Source organism: Battus philenor, unplaced genomic scaffold, assembly GCF_028537555.1.
Source record: "Battus philenor isolate CCGP_79_NKW_IND1 unplaced genomic scaffold, ilBatPhil1.0.hap1 SCAF_5, whole genome shotgun sequence".
NCBI classification, from domain to species: Eukaryota; Metazoa; Arthropoda; class Insecta; order Lepidoptera; family Papilionidae; genus Battus; species Battus philenor.
In genome coordinates, this window is record NW_027181715.1 from 13,644,546 (window position 1) to 13,672,392 (window position 27,847).

A 27,847-nucleotide genomic window follows, 5' to 3' on the forward strand; every position below is an offset into this window, starting at 1 on the left:
ATAAGTGACGGACGTGTATTGTATATTATTTATTTTTTTCTGTGCGAATGAACATAAAACTGTGACACAAGATGATTATGAACGACTTGCGTAAAGATGATGCTGACGAGGTTTGTTGTATTTTATTTTTAAATTAATATAAATATCTAATAGCTTTACTTCTGTACACATGACTGACTTCTATACTTTCCTTTATATTTATAATATTTTGTTTATGTACATATAGAGGGTTTTATTCATAATCACTCCCATAACTTATGTTCGACCACGTATACTATTTATGAAACATTTATTATGTTTCTGTTATCGCCAAATATATAAAAGTGTATGAACGATTCTTTTCATTCCATTCCTAGGAAAAAAATGAAATGTATCATCAAATTACTTACCACAATTACGAGTACAAAAGTCTTGTTGTTTAAAGATTCCTTACGTACATCCCTGTGGATGGAAAGGAAAAAATGAAAGAACTATAAGATGGGACTGTTCCCATCTTATAGTTCTTTCATTTTTTATCTACCATTTATTTTCTCTTCAGTTTACAGTTTATTTCATGTTAAATTAAATACAAATTTTTACTTTTGAACTTTGTCTGGGATTCTCTTGTATCTACGAAATATGTTTTTTAAATAATTTATTATAGGCTTGCAAAGGAGAATAAAATAAAGGCGCTTTGAATTCCCGTATAATCTACTAACTTATAAATTATATTTTAAATATTAATATAAATACCTTTTCTTTTAACTACAAACTAACTAATGTTTCTATTCCCTCGATTTGTTTTGTCACAAAACATTTCATAAATAAAATTACATTTGTGTTACATTAGTTTTCATAGATATATATTGCGTAATCGGTGTTACAATATGCTCATCACTAAACACCGGTAATGTAACTGAAGTATAATGTAAATGTTTACAAAGCGACATCTTATGCTACACGCAACTTAAACAGCCTATCTCAAGTGTTTAATTATTTGTTACTGTTCAATTGCAACGGTTAAAATAAGTTCTTTGCGGCTGGTCTTTTGAACAACCTTCGAAACTTGTTCTGTCGGCATATTTATTGTTTTTAATATAATTTACAATAGTTTCACAATAAGCATATTTTAATATTTTAAATCTTACCGTATGATACCTTGACATTGTAGAAATACCATATATCTCCTTGTATCATTATCTTCATCCAAAAAGATCAACCGATCCTGAAGTCTATAAGAGGCGAAAACTATGAAAGATCTTGTTCATTATCCTTAAGCGCCTAACGACGAAATTCTACGACCAATGCGTATTATCTGTGAGATCTTTCGGTAGCGGCATGTGGTCTGTCACTCCGGGTTTCATTGGCACGTCGCTCAATAGTCCACGGAGATACATGTTCTCGCTCAAGTAGAACAGTAGAAGATCGAACGACATACCACCGACATATCCCAGAAATGTCAATTCGAAGTGCTAGTTGTTAGGCCTGGTATTAGAACAGATAACTGCTGACGGCTTCGAAGCCCTGGAGTCGAACTAGGCGAAGGAAGTGAGGCAATAAATGAACAGAAATTAAATGAATGGAAAAGAATGAAAACAAATTGTAGAATGAACGAAAAGGAAAGATAGATCTTGAGAGGAATGACAGAAGAGCATAAAAACCCTGTCCCAAAACGAGACAGGGGTACGAGAGGTCCCAAATAGCGGGGCCAAAAAAAACAGGAGTCGTGATCAAGGACCCGCAAGTGATAGAACGTACAGTCACAAGTTGGACAGGCGATCATGTTCATGTAGTCGGAATACTCTGGATGTAGTCCACTTCCATTCAGTCCTCTTGGAATCCTCTGAAAGGTGTTTAAATCCAACATACTATGTCTTACTCCTATGTAATGTGTCTAGATTATAGTGTAATGAATTTTAAAAAGTTTAAGTTTTTGAACATTTATTTTTAAAAAAATCCTATGACAGTGCAAAAGATTTTTAAGTGATAATAAAGTTTAGGTATGAAGTACTCCTTTCATTTCTTTTTCCTCTTCTGTTTCTTTTTGAGGCAAGTCCAATCGAAATCGGTTAGATGTTTTATTGTATTATATTTATAATATGTATTATACCTTATTTATTATAAACATGTTAAGTACATATGTATGTATGTTTAAGTATGTATGCGTGTGTATGTTTATGTTTGTTTCGTATTCGTTTGTTTGTAAATACTTATGTTTTGTACACATAAACTAGCCTATATTAGTACTTCTACCTTTTCCATACTATGGTTATCTGTAAGATTGCCTTGTGTGATAAGACCGCCCTTTGTACTTTCTTTTGTATATTATTGTGAAACTATTTAAATGTATCCTAAGGTGTATAATAAAGAATATTAAATAAATAAATAAATACTCTACTATATTAATTAAGGATATTATGAGAGTGATCATAAAACAAAACTCCGTCTAAAGTTGTTGTGGACTCTTTTCAGATAGGCATTTGGAATCCCACAAATGAATAACTAATTTTATGAAGCAATACAAGTCCAAACACAAACGAAGGTCTAGTTCTCTATTCGATTTCAAATTGCGACGGTTATTAGTACCACAATCACGTCATTGAGCAGATGGCCAATATAATTAAACAATTATATTACTTTTATCGAGACCGCAGTATCTGCAACAGAGATTATCTGTTGTAAATGTTCTGTCCTAGATATTTGCAGTAAATGCAGCATTGTCAATCTTTTGTCTGATGTTTCATTTATTTTATAATACATATAATTTCGACGCAATTTCTAGCGCTTTAGATCGATTATCGATTATTAGTCCAATATAATAACCAGATATCGATTTTATTAATGCATTTATTTTAATTATGAATTCTTTACATGTTACTTCGATCATTAATAAATTAAAAAATAACTAATTTTTTTTTATACACTTCAATGTTACTTTTTATTCATTGAATTCCGCTTTCGTTATGTCTACCACTTTGGAAATTCCAGATCTAGTTGATAAAAAGACCATCTGTAACAAAATTCCTACCATATCAATAAAACTTAACAAAAATTGTAAAGGTTAAATCTAACTGTAGAAATTTAAATTGCAGCTGCATTCCCAACACGAATAATAAGTTTAACAGTTTGCACGATTTATTAGTTGTTAACTCCGGCCACAAGTCGTATTTCATTCCTTTTACGGCACACAATTAATATGAAAATATGCAAGTATTTACGAGTAACAGTCGCTGAGATTATTAAAATATTATCTGCCTACATTGATAGGTGAAATTAAGTCAACATTTTAGTTCTTCGCATACAAATCCCCTCGCGTACGACATTTGAACGTTAATTTTTGTAACCCGTACGTACACCCCCATCCAGTCCCTTGTGAACCCAAGAATATAGAGGTTTATAGTTCTTAGCGCCATCTAGCGACGAGGTATAACAATCAAGACATGAACATTATAAACTAAATTTGAACCTTTTTACAAAGTTATTCACATAATGATTTTTAAGTTAAAACATTATATATATATATATATATATATACAAACATCCGTTTTATATTGTTATTTGTAACATGTAAACAATAAATTCTTCTAGTACGATTTGTCACCAATTGTTTTCTTTAATCTCAGGACTGTAAAGAAGAAATGAAGAAAAAGGAAGCGGGCGACAGCGATGCTCTGGAACGCGTGTTATACCACGTGGGCGAAATTGGTCTCTACCAGAAACTTCTGTTCGTGTCCATGATGCCGTTTGGAGTGTTCTTCGCCTTCATTTACTTCGGGCAGATGTTCATCACAGCCACACCCCAGCGGCACTGGTGCCGCGTGCCGGAATTAGAGCATCTGGATTTAGCGATCAGGTATTATAAACTCTTCAAATACATCATCATTATTATGTCAGCCAATAGACGCCTGCAGGACATAGGTTTCCCCCAAAGATCGCTTCGATAAACAGTCTTATCTAGATCGTCCTTCTATCTAGTGGTCGGCCCGCTCATGCCGCGCTTACCGGCTCGTGGTCGTCTTGGAGACTTTTCGCCCCAACGAACGTCGTTGCACGAACGATGTGCCGCGCCCAGTGCCATTTTAGAACAGCAACTCTACAAGCTATAACTGTGATCTTGGTTCTTCTACGAATGTCTTCAATTTCATCATATGGAAGTTATAACAATGTAAAAAACATTATGATAGTCAGGCGACCATCTTCGTACGTTGTCGTCACCATCTGCTTGTCAGCTATTACAATGGAGTCATACGTGGTAACGTATCGACATCAACTATTTCGGAAGAACTTCAATGATGTTTGATTCCCATAAGATGCCATCCCTTTGTTTATATATGACTTTTTATTATAGTTTCGATTTAATTTTTGTTCTACAAAATAGAGCTAAGCAACTTAGAGACCAAGTTTTTACAAAAAATTTAATGAAGAAAACATTATGAAGATACATAGGCGATGTGTATTGACAATCTGCTCCATGTACGAACGAATATTAATAAATATAATAAAAATAGTCATGCTGATAAGGTTGGCAACAGAAATTTACAAAAGCTTGTTACATTTTTCTCTAGAATACATGAAATTTGTAAATCTTTATTCAACAGCTGTGATGACAAGTTATTTTGTAATATTTTTTAAGGCCGTCTCGTTCACTCTTACATGTGGAATAGGGACTGATTTACAGAGGTTTAATAATTTTTCAAATTAAAATTTCTGTTTTTAATTTATTCCCTTTTTCAATTCTTACAATACCTTCTATTCTTCACCTTTCTTGCTTCACTTATTGTGACATTCTTTATACTTTTGACATTTCTATCAAGCATCTCACTATCGTTTCTAATGTATCGTAGATTTTTATTTTTGAAAATCACAATACATTAAATATAACCTTAGCTATAATTTACTAGTCTTGTAATAAATTTATACAGTACAAAACAAATGTTTTTTTTAAAAAATCATGTTATTTGATTAGACGGATTTTTAAAGTCATAATAGAGCTTGGAAATGCTTACTCACTGTATTAAGAATATTATAAGACCACACAAGTGACCACAAAAAAACCTGTCTAAGTTTATTTTGGGGTCTTCTCGTATTAGGGCGAACTTGGAACCCACGTAATTTTTAGGTTGTAGGTTGCCTTATGGCGAAGCTTTAAAGGAGTAAAAATGTAGATCATTTGCATTTAATTAATGTATAGTACATCGTAACCAAATATACACGTGGATGTGTGAATCACTCAAACATTCAGTTTGATCGTTTAAAGGTTGGTTGATCAAAGAAATAAAATTGCTGAAACCAAAGCAAAGGAGACTTTAATATCTATGAGATGAATGCATATCTCATTTACTGTCAATTAATGTCAAATCATAGTTACAAAAATCAATTATTTCAGAAAAAATAAATGAAGTATTGATAATATAGTAAAGAATTCGTAACAGTTTAATAGAAAAAAATAATATTTCAGAGTAATCATTTTATACACAATTATAGGAAATAGGTGATGAAACTTTAAAGATTTTTTACTGATTAATGAGCTTTGCACTTATCTCTTTAAAGCTCATACAGTTATAACTAATCACCCGGTAGCATCCATGCATAGGATCATAAGATAGAATGACCAAAAATCAAAGTGACAACAAAAAATGTCTGAGTTGTGGGCATTTTTCATATCAAAGCTCGTTTAGAATCCTTTCAACTTTAAACCATAGAACGTCGGGAACTGGACATATATCACCAAGACATACATCTCCAAGAGGTGTTTGGAAGCGGTCTGCATCTACCGTCTTCCGATCTTCATAAGTGGGATTATCTGATTTTAATTTCTATTTAGGTCTTTTGACATTCTTATCATGTACATAAATGGCTATTATTAATGTTGCTATGTGAATGATAATTTATATAAAAGAATGTGAACTTTTATGTTTGTAATACCGACATATTAATTTTATGTTGTTTCTATTTGCAGAACCGTTTTTACGGCCTTCTCCTGTAAAAGTACGTTATACGTTACATTTTCTTTCATAACCAAACTGATGTCTCATTGTATGTAGGCGTACAGTTTCAAGATATCGATCTATTGACGAATAATACGCTATCATTATTTCAAGGGAATTTGACCAGAATGAATTCGTAATATTTTTGATAACAGTAATGTCACTGATAAGATAATTCGATACGACTGCAAGGACATCCGTTGCTTACACACTTTCTATTATCAACATTGTTACTAAATCACTGTTTAGAAAAAATATTATGTTTTTTATCGATCTTCATGTTTTATTAGAAATGAGGTGATATGTATACAAATAAAATAACCTATATAGCTCTGCGGACTGATAATTTGAAGTTGCAGTTAAGAGATCACATAATCCACAGAACAGATGGTCGTTTTGTCCTTAACGTTCTGGAAGGGATATATTGATGAATTTATGTGTCGAAGTTTCATTAATCATCACATTTTTAATGATAATATAGTAAAAAAACGCTTTAAAATTCAGATTACTACATATTAAACTGAATTATTGTTATACTGTCTATACTTTCAGACTTTGTACAGCCTTTTAGTGGCCTGTCGCATTCTAATAAAGTTTCATAGTGATCACTTTTCATACGTTGATTGTAAATAAGTTTAGAAGCTTTTGCTAACAGATGAGTAATACATTTATATCTTTATAGCTTTAATAATCCAATCAAAATCGTCAATCAACATAAAATGTCGGCATTGTTGTCTCTACAGGAAGCTAGCACCGGCTCGGAAGGCAGTTCTGCTAAGAAGAGTCGGCTAGAAACTCAACTGTTGCTCATAATTTTATAACTAGTTCACGACAAGAATTAGCTTCCTGAGTTAGCATCAGCAACATTTAATTGCACGCATTAACATCAGTATTGTATTCTTGGTTAGATTAATATCAATTTTTTTTTAAATATTTTTATATAGTAATATTTTTTAATTAAATGTAATTGATCCGAAAAAGATGTAAAAAATTTAAAGCCAAAAATCAAGGGTTTTCATTAATAACGTGAAATGATAATATTGTAAAAACATCGCGTTGTCAAAATTCATATTACTACACATTAAAATTAATTATTGTACTTGACAATAATTAACTTTCTGAATAAGCATCAACAATGACGCTATATAAAGCTTTGTGATACAGACAGATATAGATACCGATGAAAATATAGTCGTCGTGTTATTAACAATTGTAATTCAGGGAAGGCTACACATTCTTCATTATTTAAACTATTTACACATATATGCGATATAGATGTTAATAATATCAAAATAGATAATCAACCCTTTCAATGACATTTTCGTAATCATTTTGATGATGCAATCCAATTTCATTAAGTAAACTACTTATCTAGTCTTAAATAATAATAATAATGCAGATCTTTAGCCTCTATGTACGTCGTTATCATTTTTCGATCTGTAAAAACCCGATTTAAATGATTACCAACAAAAGATAACCTCTTAAGCAATTGTGAACACGAGTTGATAAGTTAAATAATAGAATTATCACGATTATTATCTTAATATTTCACAAAAGAATCAACATCTTTATAACGTTTCGTGTATACTCGAGGTGTAAATGTTGACTTATCATTGTTGTTTAACAAAATATGTAAGATAAAATATAATAAAATCTCCATTGTCGAGGCATAAGGCTCCTATCGGTGTGTGTTATACATAGCCCATTAGAGACGTATTGAAATTATAAATCATTTTATAATAAATAGAGACACCTGTTTAATGCTGCATAGTTGGACTTTCTTTTGGCATACTTCCTAACGCTAATAGTTTCTAAGACGCTGGTAATGTCAACCAGAAAATAGCAACCGATCGAGTCGAAGTTTTTCTTTCTCGAGCGCCCTTGAGTTCCGACAAGCATTTTGTTGATAAAAACATATTGAGTAACAGGTCAAGCCCAGGTCCCCCTGAAAGATCTTGCACCAGCTCCATAGAGCGCTCTTAATTAAATTGTAATATGTAGAGGCCTTAGACTAGGCTCTCCCATAAGCTCTTGTGCTTTGCTACAAAAGAACAAAAGACTAGGCGCCTTTTGCGCTCTACTGTCATGAATCCAATGAATCTCCAAATGCCTCTTTAACAGCGGTGTAAGTCAACTCAAGAAAAACACAGGACTGCATAAATTTCTAGTAATTTTATTAGATCATACGATTATACTTGTGCTGTACAAAAATTGTATCAATTTCAACAGAATTACCCATAAACAATTTAAAAATGGACTAATGTGTTTTAATTCCGGTTTCAAGATAATGAACACACACGAAGCTTTGCACAAAATTATTCACGTATGCACATTTCAAGCACGTATTTGTCATATGATTTTCGGCGAGGTTTTAGTGAACTAAGAGATCTCATATTCCACGTTTTTGGACTTCTCAACCAGGATTTATTTTTTGTATATTACGCATACAATTTTCTTGCATAAAGGAGAAGAGATCAAATCATGCTTTATTATTTAATATCAGATTTTCTTTTGTTATTTTTAATTGCATGATATATACATAAATGTCATAACCTTTGTACACCTTGGCAACTATCGCATTGTACTATTTTTTATAACTACTGTTTACACCTACATTTAATAAAGAAAAAACTTATTTAAATATAGGTAGTATATCATAGATTATGTGTCGAATAAAAGAAAGATGCGTAGAATATATTGTAAAGCACAAAAGAAGAAAAATAGTGTTCGTGTTTACCCAAGACAAGGGAAAATAATAGGTAGTATGTACATTGATTAGGCTATATACTATAATTGTGTTAAAGGATTATTGTTAATTCAATATCTTGGTATCGTCAAGGGTTTATCTTAATATTTTTCCTTCCTTGTTTTCCTATTTAATTCATCAGAATTTTATAAAGCACGTGTATTTTTTTTATTTTTTTCCCGTAGTCAACTTACAAGATATGCGTGCTCTCTATTCTTAGGTATATGATATTTGTTATACTACATGCACTAACAGGGTTCTGTTTACCATGATGATTTCTTAGCCTTTCGATGTAACCTACTTTTTAATTCTGGGCTCGGAACCGGAGAGCAAATTTTACTTTATCATTTCTTGATTATTATGTCTCGTATGCAAATGAATAACTGCGTAATCACGTGAATTTCTAGTATTACAAACTAAAAACGATGTTTCTGTGGACATATAGCATTCATGCATCAGTAAACGTTATAAAGTATTCAAGTTGCGACTAGTAACCTTCTTTCGTATCCCAGCACACGAATCCGCTTTGGAGCCTGGCGTAGTAAAGAATTCTCTACCTTTATTACAAGTAAAATATTCAACACAAAATTTATTGCACAAGAAGTAGGAATTTCTTTTGTATTGTTTTGTTCATGCAAGCTTTATCTATACGAGAGATGAGTGGTAAGACTGAAAGAAGGTTTATTAAAATTTTTTCGTAATAAAAAAATATAGTTCACTAGATATCTCTTAATCTTTACTGTGTTATAGATGGAGGCCTCTTAAAGGCTTACTCTTTCTCTTAATCCAGAGTAGGAGTAGCAGAGAGTAGTCCTAAAAATTAAAAGAAGAATTGACAGCAGTACCAATACCTTAAACTTGTGGGCGTGTTTTTTTAAAAAACTATATTGTTGTTTGAACATATATTGCCTAATATAACTTAGAGAAACATATTGAATCATTTGTTTCATAAAATATATATTTTATATGTTTTTATGTATTTCTCAAAAGTGAACTTTATTTTGGCACATCCTTTATTACTTATTATATCATCAGTTATAGCGGTTTCATGTACATTTAATTAATGCACGCAGTTTTCGTTTTTAAATAGATATTTATAAATTGTTCTAGACGAAATCTCACCGTGCCGAGAGTCGGAGACGGTTGGGCGCAATGCGTTATGTACAACGCTAACTGGACGAAGGTTCTGGAAACCATGATGCCGCCGGATCCCAGCACTGAGACTGTGCCGTGTCTAAATGGCTGGGAGTTTGAACTTGGAGACATCCCTTACCATACCATTGTCAGCGAGGTAACTTTTTTTTAACGATTTTTTAAATTTCAATTCCATTTTTAAAATAAACGGACAATAAGACATGTGATATAAATAAGAACATCATCAAAGCAATACATGTGCTATTATCTATTTATCTATATATTTATATATATTTATTTATTATACCTATTTCCAATCAACCCCTATATAATATTTTCAATCATCGTAAGTCATAAGGGTATAACATACAAAAATAAATTATGAAAGTATAATGAATTGTAAAATCTAGCTCGATTAATATATTAAGTATGTTTGGTTTTAAAACTGCAGAATAAACGATAATGACAATAAAACAATAAGTTATTGTCATAAAAACTCAAGATATGTTTAAAAGAATTAGTTTTATGAAGAGTACTAAAGTCGTGTTAACTTCGCGCGTGGATATAATATTTTAAGATCTGTTACAATCTTGTTGTCGTGTGCGAGATAAGGAAAAATTGCGTGTTCGTATCTTAAATATTTATTCGGAGAAATAGTTCTTCGGATTTTAAATATTTGTTATAGGTAAAACCGTAAAAATTTTTGCTGATAAATGAACTATACATTAATAAAACGAGTACACTGTCATTTGTCAGTAAAAGGCTTTAAAACTTTTATACCTAATAATACATCGACGGCGCAAAGAAGAAAGATATGTTGCTTAAACCGCTGGAACCATCAAAAATACAATCACACCCGGTACATTCTAACGTCGCACTGTCCTGCGACCGAGGCATGTACTTGTTATTGACAATTTTTTTTCCTTTTTTTCTCCATTAGTCACACGCATTAGTGAAAATATAATAAAAAAATCTTAGTCGAATCAATCGAGCAGTTCCTGGATTTTGTACTACCATATATATTTGATTATTTATTTATACATATTGCCACATCCTTAGCATTGTGCGTTATCGAATTTTCCTCATGCGATGTTCAAAACTATATCGACGATTATGAATAGTGATTATATATTATGTAAACTTGAACTAAAACTGGTATATATGCTATAATCATTTTTAATGGCATAAAATCTGTTATAAAACAGTCTGCGACCTTTTGCGGTTTAGGTTTGTAAAGGGGATAGAGAAATTAATAATTTATAATGAGGTTTTAATTTGAAATCAGTCTTGATCGATCTCTATTGTGTACAATCTTTTAACGAACTGATCCATCATCATCTTTAAGAACATCAACTAATATACAAGGTGATGGCATAGCTCATTTGTCAGCACATAAAGCCCCTATGTAAAGTAATCACGCTTTTGTAATGTAAGACGATAATAAGTTCTGAAAGTAGAAATTCATCTGGGACATATGTAAACAATAAACAAATTTATTATGTAATAATCTCAATTTTTTATCTAATTTTTTATTATTTCTGTAACCATTGGATTTGGATAGGGTGCATCATAAATTAATTGACAGGAAATAAGTTATACATTCAGCCCTTTAAAACTTTTATACCTATAATCAATCACTCTATATATGATATGAGTGAACTACGTAACAAGAACTCTAGATAATTGCACTGTATATATACTGGTATAATCCTTAAGGTAATGTTCTAGGAAAATGTGTCATGTGGTTTATTAGAGATATAATGCGTAATGGCATTAAGTTTGTTTTAGCATTATCCTTATTTTTAAATTACTTTTGTTTAAACAGCGAGAATGGGTGTGCGAGTTTTCCGGTTTCGTTCCATTGGCGCAGACGATATACTTCGTGGGCTCCTTGGTTGGTGGAATCTTTTTCGGATGGATGGCAGATCGGTTCGGCAGAGTGCCGGCTGTAGTTGGTAAGGAGTAACTTATATATATTGTAAAAATATGTTATATAGTCTGTATTAAGTATATACTCTACGAAGACGCCTACTGCGAGGCATATGTCTTTCCACGATCTCCTCAAAGAGGCTACAGATGCAAAACTTCGCTCTATACCGTGGAGTAACCATCACCTTGTAGTGAAATTCAAATACAAAATACCTTTATTCAAGTAGACGTTTATACGCATTTATGAATCGTCGATTATTTTAACATTATTATAAAATATAAATAGAAAGTATCCACCGGCTAGAAATGCTGATCTGCTGAGAAGAAACAGTCGGAAATTCAACAGTTGCTCTTTTTTAAACGAAACTTAAATATTTTTGATGTGTACATTAATAAATCAACCATGTAAACAAATCAATGAACCAAATTCCACGCATTTAAATCAGTTAAAACTTTTGAATGTTATAATAAGATTTGTTTAATGATATACTTCTAGTTTTAGATTTATAAAGAATTTTTTATTTATCAATAGACCACTGAAATGTAATCTTCTGCAATGTCACCACGTCTTAACAACACTGATTACACGATTTAGTTTGTGATTACTATATTTATTTTTTCTTTACGTACACCATTTGATATGATAAAACGTTATAAAAAGATGAACCGGATCGCGCTAATATATAAAGTTCTCTGTTTTGTAAATAAGGTAATGAGGAAAAACCTCGTATGAAATTTTGCATTAATTCGGCAATCATAAAAATAATCTATTGTCTTGACTTGTCTTTTCTCTGCGGGCTGACTTCCGCAACGAAGCGGCACCGCGCTCATTGAGCGTCGGAGTAAGCCTTACTCAAGCCAACCCAATTCCTCAAGAAATCCCAGCAGATGAGGTAGCACCTCGGTGATCCGATATGGATAGCCCTATAGGATGCACAGAAGAATTATGTGAGCCGCAGTTGCGTCCTCTTCCAGGCACGCACAGAGGACTGTCCGTAACACCTAATGTAAACAAATGTTTATTAAAAAGACCATTATCAGTTAAGACTCCTGCCACCAGACGCAGGTAGGGTGTTGGACAGCCGGCAGCTTTTGATAGTCTTTGCCTCTTTTCCTTATCGGCACTCCTCATGGCTCGTCCATTTCTTACTGTGTTGACTTATACTACTCTATGATACGAGAGATCTGGCCTTACCGATTGGTAGTGGCATGCAGGGCTCCGGGCCGTGAACGTCCATGTTGGAGCCTTTCTGAGCCAGCACTTCCGGGAGTCGTTGCCACTGGAGTCGCTATGATCTTCTATCCACTGTAGTGTTTCAAGGTTGTTACTTACCTCCATTACACCTTTGTAAAAAATAATCTGCTTTTCTTTACACGTTTATTAGTTTTTTTGGTTTTAATTTTCAATGAAGAAAATAAAACAGCTTATTAAACCAGTAATTTACGACGCGGATAGTGCTTTTACTTGATAAAAGCTAGAGCGATGCTCTGAATTTTTTTTGTATATAATATCCTTTCATGACACATGATGTAATGAGCTAAAAATCAATTTTCTCGGAGAACTTAACTTTTAATATATAAAATTCTCGTGTCACGGTGTGCGTTATTGAACTCTTCCGAAACGGCTCCGATTTTCGTGAATTTCAGCGTGCATATCGGCCAAGATGGAGAATCAAACAACATCTATCTTTCATCCCCCTAAATATTGTGGTCCACCCCTGATTTTTTTTAAAATTTTAGACAAAATTTTTTGTTTTTATTTTTTTATGATACAGCATACAAAAATAAATACAACCCTAAATTTTCATCCCTCTACGATCAACCATAATTTTCATTTGTTTTTTAATATTTACTAGAAATAACATACACGGCAAAACAACGTTTGCGTGATCAGCTAGTTTATATATAAACTTTGAAAACACCAGACTTAATTTTACGTCGTACCATGAATTCACGGTACAGGTGCCGGGACCATCGCGTTGTAGGGGTGTCGGGTACGAAGTTCAGGGCTGGTGACCCGCGTAGTACGTTAAAGGAGACCTCCTCGCAATTCATTGAAGTTCACCTTCACAGATCATATTTCGGCCCCTACTTAACCAAATTTGAAATGATTCTTTAGAAATTCTTTCCAGAGTTGAATTGATATTAACTTTTGACAGGCCGAAATTCTTCAGTGGTTTATTAAGAAATTTAGCTTTTATCCCTATCGCTCCAACCCAAATTTCGCAATATCGCATACAAATTCACTATGAATTTTCTTGGCCTGGCCTGAGGACCCCTAGTTCACCCCTACCTAGGGGATAGGGATTTGTTTTACACAGGTATAATATTTTTTTCATATAAAATTTTTATTTCATTTTCTTCTTTCATACTTCATATTTTCTTTGTTCGTCATTCTACTTTCTTCACAGTATCATGTTGAAAATAAGAATAAGTCCGATCCAAGTAAACTTCACCGCCATCCTTAGAGACTATTGTTGCTCTTATTTGTTCTTACAAGGAACTATCCAATCAGAAACGTCATCTAAGATAGAAAAATAAGGCTTTAGTTTACGAATATTACTAGGTGGTAGTGATTTAATTATTTTACTATTAGGAAAAGTAAAAGCGATAAAATTATTACGTAATATTTTTACACGAAATACCATAAGAAAAGTCATCAAAATAACAGCAAAATTAGAGGTGAAATAAAATGCCAGCAAATTAATGAATTCCGTTTCTATTGCTCTATTCTATTTACGGAATAATTTATTCGGTTTTTTATCGGCCCATTCACCAAGGCCTTCTGACAACCCTAACATTGGCAATTTGAAGATCTGAGTAAAGATTATATGATAACCGCTTAGGGTTGTCCAAACGCTGTGTCGATAAAATCATTTGTTTTTTTTGTCATACTGAGTTATATTCGGTGATTGGTTATACGATGTAAATGGTTTAAAAGAGTAAATAAATAGCCTAATTGCTGTCCATTAATGTCTGGTACATCTTATTAAAAATAATGGTGTCAGGAATATAAAATAACGCTATAATAATATAGCAAGGAAAAGCGTTTTCAAAATTATGCGTATTAAAATTAATTATTATTTGCTATCTTGTCTTATTTTTTCTACCGATAAACGTCTACTGCTCACTTTTCTCCCTGACTGTCACTTTACAATAGAAAAAATGTATTAATGTAACATATTTAAGAGTGATACGGGTGATTGGTAAAAGGTGCAAAAACTTTAAAGGTATTTGCTAATATTTAGGCTATACATTTACTCCTTTAAATCTCTGTAAATATCTATCTAAGTAAGAAAAGGACCAATATTTAGCCACTTCCGCACATGCAGTAGTAGTAACACAGAGTCACTAATCGGTGTAACATAACGCCTGAAGATGCCCCGTGGAGTGGTGAAACACGTGTTGAGTGATTTGACGGTGGCAGTTGTGTAATTCGCATTTTTTGCCGCATATGTATTTATCAGCGGGTTGGCGGGCGGTGTACTTTGTTACATGACTACGGCTGCATATGCGGAAGTGGCTAAATATTGGTCCTTTTCTTACTTAGGATGGGCTTCCGCAAGGTAACGTTTGATTCCATTAAATATATAATCTATCATAGGGCATATTAAAGCCTTAAGTATAAGTGCACGCTTTTTTCTCGTAAGGAAAATTTTACATAATACTTTTTACTTTTACATAATACTTTAGACATATCACATAAAATATTTAAAGTACATTTAGATAGTAGCATATAAGTCTGAAAGATAGAAGATTCACAGTAGAACTAACATCTACGACGTACCTCCAAGAATTGCTCGTCTGTATGGCTTTTGGAGCCTAAAGTTTCTTGAGTGGCGGCCACGAGCAAGTGGACACCGCGGGGCTACGCCCCCACTGGAGACCTATGCCTTTTAGGTGCTCTATCAGCTGACATAATAATTATAAATTACATGACAATAAATTGTTCGTAGTCCTTTGTTTTAGTGCTAAATCGGCTCTGTGTAAAATTAACCACTCTCTAAATATACGCCGGCAAGAAATATTGGAATGCAAATAGGGGTCGGAAAAAAAAAACATAAATTAACTCCCCCTTTACTATTTGTTCTGACCTTTTTGGTTGGCATTGAACTTTGCCAAGACTCATTATCACAATAGACATAAAATCGGTATGTATTAAACAAATTACAGCAGCATAGTTTTTCTCTACAAACCTAGTAATAACGGTTATTTTATAATAGTATCCATGAAGGTTTTATATATAGTAATTTTTTCTAGATGTAAAAGATTTAATGCTTTTACACCTTTATAAAGTAATCACTTTGAAATATGTTACCTGAAATATTTCTACTACTGAAACTCGACAGGCCAATAACTTCTAGCAATGCAAAGCCCGCAAAGATAAATAGTAAATGATAATTAAGTATAATATATGATAATCCGAATTTTTAAAACGATTTATCTGACTATTATATTATTATTTCTGAAACCATTGATTTTTGTTTATTTTGGTGGTGTACTATACAATTATTGACACTAAATGCATTCTCCTTTCAAGGATTTACGCGTATAATCAACCATGTTGTATTTATTCGACATCGTTGAACTCAGGGTTCAGTTCCGCAAATTCTTAGAATAGCTGATCCGCATTTATAATGCTGTGTAAAGATTTTTTAAGGCTTATATTTGCAGGATTAACTAAAATGTCAGTACAAATAAAAAAAGAGTGACATGAGTAATAAATCGTGTGATACAATTAGTAAACTGAATGAGTCAAATAGAAGAACGTGTAACTGAATTCAGTATTGTTTACATTCGCGTGACTTCATTTCTGAAGCGTATTAATTAAATCAAACAAACACGTTTCCCTTATCAGAGTAAATAGTGTTGCAATATTTATTGTAATGTTCATAAAAATACGTCGCGGAGTAATGCATATACTAAGCATCGATTTGTTTTTAATTTTTTATTGTTCTCGTTGCTAAGGAGTCAATCATGTCGCGAAGGTCTTTGTCGTTTCACCCCATAGTCGCCAATTGCCAGGCCTTCAAAGATATTTATCTATAGGGATATACAATAATCGCCACGCGTAGCCGGCGGTTTGGCGATCACTGTGTTGTATTATGGTACCCAAAAGACGCTGCTGAAATTCTGTATAATAAATGCACAAAGTGCGAATTATCTAAGATTGTATCTCGGGAATCGATTCCGCGGTCTACGATAGCAAGTCCCAGTCCTCCATCGCTGGTCTACCACTGCTCCACCAGAGTGAACGTACTGGGGTATAATAAAACAACAATAAAACAAATATCTATTCTTTAAAATAGGCTTTGCTAAGTACCTTCAAGTCAAGGTACTGTATGTATAATGTACATTTAAATATGTATTTATTCTTAGTGCTATTTGTCCTAATTTTCTCTTGAATTAATAATATATATCTTTTATTCGGCATTTGTCAAAATCATACTCGTATCCTTATCCCAAGCATGTTAATCTCTTATATTGGTATTTTAATTTATTATATGTGTTTGTTAATCATTCTTACTTTATGTCAAAAATAAATTTTGATTTTTTTGTGGATAAATATAAAATTGTGTCATGGATTATATTATGGAAGCGTATCCCTTGTCCCAAAAACTATGAACAACTTTATCTAACAGGATGTTACGACCTTATTTGTACTTGTATTTAAAGAATGGTTGTCGCTAGTATTTTGATAAATTATCTAGATTAAATTGAGAAGCAGTTCAACAAGGGACGGCTAATAAACTGACCGCATTTGCTTCCTTTTAGGCATTTTGGCACAAAAAAGCTAAACCCCTTGCGAGTGATGTTGTCATTCCGAATACAGAGGGAATAAAGAGGAAATTGAGTGGATAATTTACTATTATTCGAAAAGTAACCATTTGTTTTTTGTGAAATTTTAAAGACAGTTTTCTTATGACGATAAATCTTTTATTAAATTAAATATTGGCCATTGTGGTATCTTTTGCGATCTTTCTTGTAGTGAAATGATTACACGTTCATAAAAGTTTTAGTATTTGCTGACAAAAACCTGATCTATGTCATTTTTTATCTCTACATTTAAAGTATTATATTAGTCCAAAATATTTTAGAGTAATCGACACAAAGGCGCTAGAACAGAAGAATATAGTGGGTATAATATTGTATCCTATTAAAGCTGTCAAAGCTTTAGGAGAGTAAACAAACTTGTATGAGAATTCGCATTATCTTGATTTTATAACTGTACCTTTTCTGTTGATTAGTTCTGACATTTTCTGTTGAAACACATCATTCAAATTTTCCAGATGACAGTTGACTTCCGAATTAATTGTTGTGTAAACCGCTAAAGGCTCAAACATGAAACAGGCTGCATCACTGTAACAGACTATCGAAATGTTTTGGGCTAGTTCATATTTTTTCTTCTGCGTGTTTTTTTACGATCAATACCTTGCGAACCTTGCGAATACTATGTAGACTGTAAAGATGGCTGCCGGAATTTAATCATGACATAAAGTCGTTGAATGCGGGCTGCGCAGGACTGGTGCTTATCACGAAATTTAGGTGAGGCCTAAGTCTTATAGTAGACGTCTACCGGCTAAAAGTAGGAGATGAATAACTTCTTGCAATATAAAGTCTTCAGAGACAGATGGTTAACAATAATAGCTTTCTCTTACTGTATTATCATTACGTTGTTTATCATTTACGAAATCATTTATTTGTGTACCATACAATAATTGAAAGCTATTGTGTTTTACTTTCACCCCTTTTGAGCTTTTACATTTATAATCTGTGGGTTAATTTATGACAACTACAGATGGTTATATTTTAATAAATCAAAAGCTAATAACAAAATTTTCTTTCCGCCTCCAGGAACAAACTTGGTAGCATGCGTTGGAGGACTGGGGACGATCTACACAACTGGTATCTGGGACTTCATCTTCTGCAGATTTCTGGTTGGGATGGCCTTCGACAATTGTTTCATGATGATGTATATACTCGGTAAGTTAAATTTATAACCAATTTAATTATATTAATATCGACGAGATAGAATAATAAATTAGAAAGTAAATAAATGAAAGTAACCTTAAGTAAACTAGTCAGACGGCCATGTCCACATGTAAAGACGTGCACAGATGAACTTGTGAAGATCATTGGAAGACGCTAGATCCCAGCCGCTTCCAAACGGACTTATTGGAAATGTACATGGGCTTTTATCAGCTGTGAACATCCTATAGCTGAAATGTTGATAATGAACCTCTTGTAATTCTATTTATGAATTACTGTTTGTTATAATTCGACTTGACCTACCTATCTTTAGATATGTTGTTACTTTAAAAAAAATTACAGCTCTTTATACAGCTATGATGATTGGTTTTGGTATCAGAATCTACTCTTAAACTAGTTTATATCTATAGAAATTGAATAAAACCTGTACTTTCACATCTTCAAGGCTTTTACAACCGTAATCAATCATCCTGTATATTGTTATTTTAGTTCTCGAATACGTCGGGCCACGGCATAGGACGTGGGTGGCCAACATGTCCATCGCTCTGTTCTTCGGTTTCGGTTGCTTGCTGCTGCCGTGGCTGGCCTACTGGATCGCCGACTGGCGCAAGTTCGCATGGGCCACGTCCCTGCCTATGGCTTTCTGTCTTCTCGTACCTTTCTTCATTCCTGAGAGCGCCAGGTAATTATATCTATGTATACCTTAAATGTCGAAAGAAAATAATTTCTAAAAAGTGTTATAAGCTTTGCCGATCACCACTAACATTAAGAGATCCGAGCAATCTAACAATTCAAGCAACAATTATATTTTGCGCGCTTTTGTGTGTGTGTGTGGGTGTGTGTTTGTTGTAAGATTCTGTGCGAACTGACGGTATAAATTTTATAGAAGAAAAGAAAATGTCCCATTCACAAAATTCAAGAAATCTTTAGCACAATTACAAGTATTAAAAATGACTAATAAACTCTGTACGACGTATACAAATAATAAAACGTTTAAAAAATCAACCTACAATTCAATACAATAATAAATTCTCTGAAATTGAAAAATGTTTATTTAATTTTAATCGGAAATATTGCGATTGATCTGGCTTGTATCAGTTTTACAAATGTTAAAACTAATATCGTCTTTTTTGTCTGCTTTTCTTCCAAATCATTTAAAGTATTTTAGATGCATTTGATGGTTCTCCGCTGTGCCTTACCCCTTAAAATTTAAAAAGAAACACAAAAAGCATAAATCTTTAGTTCATAGAATTAAACATTTTGTTGTGCTATTGTCACCGCGTTTTATAGGTCTGTAAAAAAAACTCGTTTTCTGTAAACCACAAAATGGCTGAGACTAATTGAGTTAAAGAAATATCGTTATAGCTATTATGTAAAATAAGAAAATATACAAAATTCAATTTTAAAACAATGCTCTTACAATGTATACGTGTTTTTTTTAATGTTTTTTTTTTCGAACTGTGGAAAAGTTTTTTGGCTCTGGTAAACTTATTTCATGCTCTAAACATTCCAATATTTGACTCAAGTTTTCAGAAACCCACTTTGTTCCATGCAATCCGTGTTCTTTTACAAAATATGTAGGTTAAGACCTTTCGGGCGCTTTGATGTCAAAATATTTAACGTTCTAAGTGAGTGCCTAAGTCTATGTCTCTTCAAGGAGGTCTAAATACCGGTACACTACATTGAGCATGTGCTCACGCGATCGCAATGATCCGCAGTATTCCGATAATAAATTAATTGTACTGATGGCCGTTGGGGCCGAAAGGTTCCTAAGTGGTGAGGGTACACAGCGCTGGTAGACGCAGCGTGGGTATACCAACCAGGAAGTAAGTCGCTGAATTCGAGCAGCGCAGTACCGGTCATCATGGCGATCTTTGTTGAAAGCCTATGCCTTACAGTGGGCGTCCATCGGCTAAAAAGAAGAATATGCAAGAGCTTACTTTTGCAGAGTGGTCATAGCACCGATCGGTAAAAAAAAATTTGTTTTTTCAATCCAGGTGGCTAGCATCGCGAGGCAGAGTGAACCAAGCTGTAAAAGTGCTGAAGAGGTTCGAGAAGATCAACGGAACGAAGATCCCTCAAGACGTTTTGGACGAATTTATAGTAATTACATAACATTATTTTTATAAATACATTTATATCACACTCAACTTGAATTTTAAAGAAGGTCCAATAAGTAAATTTTTGACATCTGATTGATATTGAAAAGCCTTCTATTTGTCTATCTTGGTCGGAAACTTACACTGCAAAAGTACTAAAAGTTTTAAAGGTGACGTAATCAAAGTACATGTTACGTAATAACATACAAGACGATTATATATTTCAAAATCATAGTTAAAACTGCCATGTTGTTTGTGGTACGTACAACGCCATCTAGCGAATTTCCTGCTGATTTCAACAATATATTTATTAAAAAGAGCGGTCAATAACTAAGACAAAAGTTAGTTATAGATTACATGAGCTTAAGTTATACAGGTGATTTTTGATTTTTTTATTAGTCATTTATATGCAAATAGTTTTAAAGCTTTTTTTACACCTATTTTCAATCAATATGTACAAAGTGATTACTCAAATAGGTTACATTTTTTTTCTATTGGAATGCCATAAGCCGATGAATTCTGGCTGTACAAACTCTGCAGGGACAGATAGTAAATAATAATCTTTTTTATCACTAACTGTGCTCGCGACTTTATACGCGTGTAATTTAACAAAAAAAATATTTACTATATATAGTTTTAGAATTTTTCTACAATAAAAGTAGCCTAAGTTACTTCTTGTTACATCAGCTATATGCTAACATGAGCTGTCAAAATCGGTCCTACTATTTTCAACAGACAGATAGACAAAAGTTAAAAGAAAAAACGTAAATTTGGTATATTTGCCGTTTATATTTCAATATTACAGACACTCCGATTTTATTTATTTGTATATATTTACATTTGAATATATTATTTGTATACATATGACCATCGTCATGTCAGCTCGCCTATATAGACGCCCACTTCAAAGTACAGTCCACCGCCAAAGATCCCTACTATGACCTGTCTTGCGCTGCCCATATGCAGCGATTAGTGCCAAACACAGAGTCCACTATCAGTGTAACATAACTCCTAAAGATGCCCCGTGGAGGGATGAAACACGTGTTAAGTAATTTGGCGGTGGCGGTTGTGTGATTCGCATTGTTTGCCGCATGCGCATTTATCAGCGGGCTGGCGGCCGGTGCACTTTGTTGCACGACTACCACTGCATGTGCGGAAGTGGCTAAATATTGGTCCTTTTCTTACTTAGGATGAACACTATATTATTTTTACGTTATTAATTATTTTTGAAACCACTGATTTTTGGTCAAGATGTACTGTACATTAAATTATAACCAATGAACTATACATTCTCTTTAAAATTTTTACACCAATAACCATTTATCGTATATGTTCAGGTGTCTTCAAGCCAAACAAGGCAGACGAATGAGACTATAGTGGACGTGTTCAGGAGCGGGCCGCTTCGAAACGCGATTGTGTTTATGGTGGTGATCTACATGGCATGCGCTGTGATCTTCGATGGCCTCGTGCGCATGTCCGAGGGCCTGGGGCTCGACTTCTTCATCACATTCACACTCACATCGGCTACGGAAATACCATCTGTCACCTTGGTGGCCATCGTCCTGGACCGGTGAGTATTGTTTTCATGCTAAAAACATTTTTTTTTCGCTCCTGCTGTGGGGCCCTCTCGTATCCTATTGTGGGACAGAAGCTTTGTTTTTATTTAAAATAAATTACAGGAAATAATATTATTTTTGCGCTCTTTATTTCTTTCTACAATTCTTCTAATTTTCCCTTTTATTCAATACCATTCTTTCTTCTCCTCGTATCTTATCAATAACAATTTCTATGTTTTTATTCTGTATCCATTTTTTGGAATAACATTTCCCTAGCCTGACCTTCATCGTTGCCTAATAATGTATACTACATGATATTTTTTGTATTTACCAACAACCGATGCTAGGGCTAAAAGGTTCTCAAATGTCGACCAGGGGCCGGTAGACGCGGCGTGGGTAGATCCTCCACTAGATGGACCAACGGTATAGTAAAGGTCGCAGGAAGTCACGGGACACGGACAACATGTAAAACCGGTAGTCATGGCGATCTTTGAGAGAGGACTATCAATGTGTGTGTTCCGGCTGATTTATTGATAATGATGATGATAGTCATTCAGATAAGGTTATGTGATAAGCATAGTCTATATTAAAGACTTGTAAATGTAACTCCTAAGTAAAGGAGTACTCATTTTGGGGTAAAATGAAACAATTTATACTATAACGAATATCTACGAAAGTTTTTTTCGTCCAATATCCCTAAGTGCCTTAAGACGAAAGTGGACGCCGAATATGCGATGATGCACATAAATTTGATTTTCGACTCTGTGACTTAGGCAATATCATAATAACACAATAAGCCATGGAGAGAGCTATGCTCGATTTCCCTATGAGATCGAATCAGAAATGACTAATTTATTTCTGTACAAAATTGACATCTATGACAGGTAATAAACAAAGCTGCTATACAACATTGGCGACAAATCCTTGTTATTAATACTGACGTAATAAATACAGATAATATAAAAACGCGTGTTGTTGCAGGTGGGGACGAAGGAATCTGACAATCGGCCCGATCATCACGGCTGGAATACTTACGATTGTTGCCGCATTTTCGTCTAAAGGTGAATAATTGAAATATTTAAAATATATCTATAAAATACAAAATAATCTATTAACGTCTGCAATATAGTATCGTTATGAGCAAAAGAAAATTATACAGGATGATTGGACATAGCTTTAAGGGGAACGCATTTGCTGTCAATTAATGTCTATAATACACGCTATCCGAGAATGAATGTTTTTCAAAACAATTAATAAGGATAAATTACAATTAAGAAAAATTATTTTTAAAATTCGAATACTACACATTGAAATTAATTATTGTTTTCTATGTCTGTCTCTGTAGTCTTTGTACTGCTAGTTATTATTGACCCGTTGCATACAAACAGTAAAAATAAACGTAACAAATTAGCAGAGTGATCACAGACAGATGATTGGAAATCGGTGCAAAAACTTTAAAGCTTATTGCTGGTAGTTGAACTATACATTCAGCCCTTTAAAACTTTTAACAATTATAGCCAATCGCCTTATAGCAACTGATCGATCTGCGGTGTGATCTTCAGAACCAGAATACTGAGCCACACCTTTAAATATTCCTGTATTTCTTGACTCAGGGTTGCCGCAAGTGGTGTTGGCGATCGCAGCTCGGTTCGCGATCAACATGTCATACAACGCAGCTGTGCAGTGGAGCACGGAGTTGATGCCAACAGGCGCGCGGGCCTCTGGTTCATCGCTGGTGCACGTCAGCGGCTACGTCGCCACCATGCTATCGCCGTTCATCGTGTACTCGGTAATACCACAGATAATATATCGGCAATCTGTCATTGTAGTGTTTTTATCTATCAAATTTGACATAGAGAAGTTCTTCTGTGGTCTCTGGACTGATCATCCCTGAAAAACGTTCCGTTTCTCTGATATTAGATCTGTCTATTGGTGTTGAGATGGCTCTATCGTTGTCATGTCCTGGTGGGTTTTCGTTGGAACAAGTATCTTTGTCATCCTAATGTGTCATGACATCTGACATTATCATCTCAACGAGCCGGTTAAAACGGCATGGGTAGAGGGGGTGCTTTATATTATTATCTATAGCTGTTAGTGTTACAAGTTAATATAAATAGGTAAATATTTATATCTGCGTTACATAAGTCTTAATAAGTGCTTGTTTGATTCTAATTCCATTTTACCTGTTATTTATAAACTGACAGAGCTATTAATAGATACAATTAACAGGTAAAATTAGATGAGAAAATCGATGCATTTATGTTTGTGAGATTTTTTTGCGTTGTATAAAAATTTCAAACAAAATTTGAAAATGATTAGCGAAGTTATCAATGAAATAAAATAGAAAGAATGTTCAACTCTAAACGAGTACAATGTAAGGAAAGCGATTTTCGTCTAATTTATTAAAAGAGAGTTCGCTTATTGCTTGGTTTATAGTCATAAAGGATAATTGTTATACGTTTTAGCAATTCCTAGTTATTTCGTATTTGATATATAATTTTTTATATTCATTGAAGATAGAATGAGTGTCTTATATAATTTAATCATATGTGTTAATATGTAATACAGGAACGACTATGGGCTCCTCTCCCCCTGCTGATCCTCGGTGTGACTGCCCTGATGGCGAGCAGCTTCGGTTTCCTGCTACCAGAGACCATGGGACGGCCTATGCCGCAGACCATAGACGAGGGAGAGAGATTCGTCAGGTCACACGCGTTATGCGGGTAAGATCAATAATATTGATGTAATACTAATCTATTGAAGCAGTATTTAATCTATTTGAACAATCCTAATCCAACGGTTCAAAATTAAAACAAGTGATCGAAGGTCAAAGATTCGATGACACTTTGTGCATTAATTATATAGGATTGCAATTACTCGGAGACAAATTTATAGAAGATGAGCAGCAGCGTCCTCTACTTACCATAATACCACACGATCGCAAACCCGTCTGGCGAGCGTGGCGATTATGGTATATCATCTCTCCATAGATATCTTTGGAGAAAGCCTACATCTTGCAGTCAGCGTCTATGGGCTGAAACGACAACAACGACGATTAACTTTTTTATTCTGTATGACTGTCGTTCTACATTCATGTTGTCATCAATTTAGTATAATGATCAAAGTAAATTCTTTGATCACTCGTTGTACCTCACGAGAATGCTAGAAGAGTCAATTTTTATAGAAATTAGAATCAAATTGCACATCAATCGAAAGTTACGAGGATTCCAAACGCACCCTGGAAGAGTCCACACAACAAACGCAAACGCTTCCTTGTGGTCACTTACAAAATCTTCAATACAGTAGTTAGAGCAGTTTATTCCTTTGCTTGGTAATTACATAAAAATTCTTTATTCTGTATAATTTTTTATTTTTTACAAGTTTTTGTTTAAGAAATATCTTAAATTTATTGCTTGATTGAATACATAGATATTACACATGAGTCCGATGAAGCTGTAAAAGCCAAAACGGCTAACAGCACGCATCAACATTAGAATATAGTAGAGTGTAATGTAAAACCGTACATAGTTGCCCACAAGATTTATGTATCAATATCGCGTAGAAAAACCTATATATTCATTACTCTATTATCTATATTTATTACTATTATTTATTACAATTTAATTATAATTATCTTTTCAATTTGTTTCATTGTATAATAGTTAACTAAGCGCGCACGATGCATTTTAATGCGGAAACTTAACTGAGGTTATTTACAAATTGTTTTAATAAAGACAACAATGTTAGGAAATGATAATTAAAGTTAAGCTTACGTTTATGTATCTCTGGTATGGTACGTAAATACATTTTTAAATTCCTATATAAAAATGAATATCGGAAGTATAATATATTTAAACAATATTTGTTTTTAATTTTTGTGCTTTCCATACATTGATGCATGCATGAACTAAAGTTTCAAGTCTGAGTAATAAAAAAAAATTGCAATATTTTAAAACTTTTATAGCATGAATATGATAGCAATAGGCTTTTTTTAGCAATATACGTTCTACGGCTGAAATAATAATTGAAATTATGATTATGACGATAATGGGATTTATATGATCGTTGATGTTGAAAACTCTGCGAAGAAGCCTGGTTTTTTAAATTGATATTTAGTGAGCAATTCCGTCTAGTGTGTTAAGGATTTTGTGTTGCCATTCTAGGAGATTTAAGTTTCTGTCGAATTTAGCTCTCCTGGCATTATTTTTGTAAATAAATTAATGACAAATATTTGTATTAGTTTAGTTAGACAGAATATAATAGCTCTGGGTGTCCAAGCGACTGCTTTTTCTATAAAGAAATTCCATCATACATCATTTACATTGAATTTGTGCCGGCTTAAACTATTTTTGTCACAAAAATAATTTTATGTTTTACAAAATAAACTTATTTTATGTATGAATATATGCTAAAATATATCATTTTGTTTTCAGAAAACCAATGGATGAATGCGATGATTTGAAGTATGAAAAACAAAAGGCGCTCATTACGTAAGGCGCCACAGATTATGTAACGCGGCCGTAACCGATAGGTAGCAAAAATGGCCGAGGAATTAAAAAAACGCGCGAATCACTCGCACAGCTGCAACCTCAATGTTAGTTAGACGTGTAGTCACAAAACACATATCAAAGAGTATAGCGATCAGGTAGCGTTGGAAATATTCCAATCTATAATATTAATACCAATTAACTTATAGTATATTCCCCGGATACAGATAATACAGCTTTTTTAAATTTTACTATTTTAAGTAACAGTCATATAATTGTATTTTGCATATATCATATCGTATAAATATATTACAAAATGCGTTTATGCAAAGTTACTTTATTGAACGTACGCAAATTGTTTTAAATAGTTCAATTTTCGAAATAAGTAAATTCTTATTATGGGCACGAGAAGTACTTTTTTTTCTACAAGGTTTATAGAAGTCAAAGGTTAATACCAACCTTTGTATTTCTCAATGTAATAACTTTCGACACAATAAAATAAATTAACTTTAAATAAATATATTGTCTGTTTACATATATACTGTCCATTATTGTTATTTTAAGTTTTTCAAAAAGAATTGGTCATCATCAATATTGCTCAAAACTGTCTGACAAGCTGACTACTGTCACCGTTGTTTTTTTTAAGATTATAAAATATTATTTTTCGACAAATGCAATATTTACCTATGTAAACGCATACTTACCTTTTTGATGAAATAAATAGAGCATTTCTGGTCTGGAATCTATCCGGTGAATATAGTGTAATTACATTATCGTAAGAGTTAATTAAGCTTCAACAATCCAAAAGTGTATTTTTTGGCAATAAACAGAGTATATATTCAATAATTAAAAATGAAAATATAATTTTTTACTTGCTGTAATGAATACACTAAATGTATCCATAAAAAACTTAATTGCATTATCCATTTACTGTGATATT

The 27,847-nt window shown here is 33.3% G+C and overlaps 1 protein-coding gene across 1 annotated transcript; it reads left to right on the top strand.

Moving 5' to 3' along the window:
• On the top strand, nucleotides 1-27,483 carry LOC137929630 (beta-alanine transporter-like). Its single transcript, XM_068772670.1, has 12 exons — nucleotides 1-110; nucleotides 3,603-3,832; nucleotides 9,823-10,003; nucleotides 11,672-11,801; nucleotides 18,631-18,759; nucleotides 19,255-19,447; nucleotides 20,763-20,868; nucleotides 22,202-22,434; nucleotides 23,402-23,481; nucleotides 24,034-24,209; nucleotides 24,989-25,143; nucleotides 26,854-27,483. The coding sequence occupies exons 1-12, from the start codon at nucleotides 72-74 to the stop codon at nucleotides 26,912-26,914; spliced, it is 1,713 nt and encodes a 570-aa protein (XP_068628771.1). The 5' UTR covers nucleotides 1-71; the 3' UTR covers nucleotides 26,915-27,483.
• Nucleotides 27,484-27,847: the final 364 nt, after the last annotated feature.

Excerpts from the sequence above, each read along its gene's own strand:
- LOC137929630 (XM_068772670.1), top strand. The coding sequence starts at position 72 with ATGATTATGAACGACTTGCGTAAAGATGATGCTGACGAG. Across the intron at positions 3,833-9,822 it reads CATCTGGATTTAGCGATCAG|ACGAAATCTCACCGTGCCGA; the intron begins GTATTATAAACT and ends AAATTGTTCTAG. Across the intron at positions 23,482-24,033 it reads TGCCGCATTTTCGTCTAAAG|GGTTGCCGCAAGTGGTGTTG; the intron begins GTGAATAATTGA and ends TTCTTGACTCAG.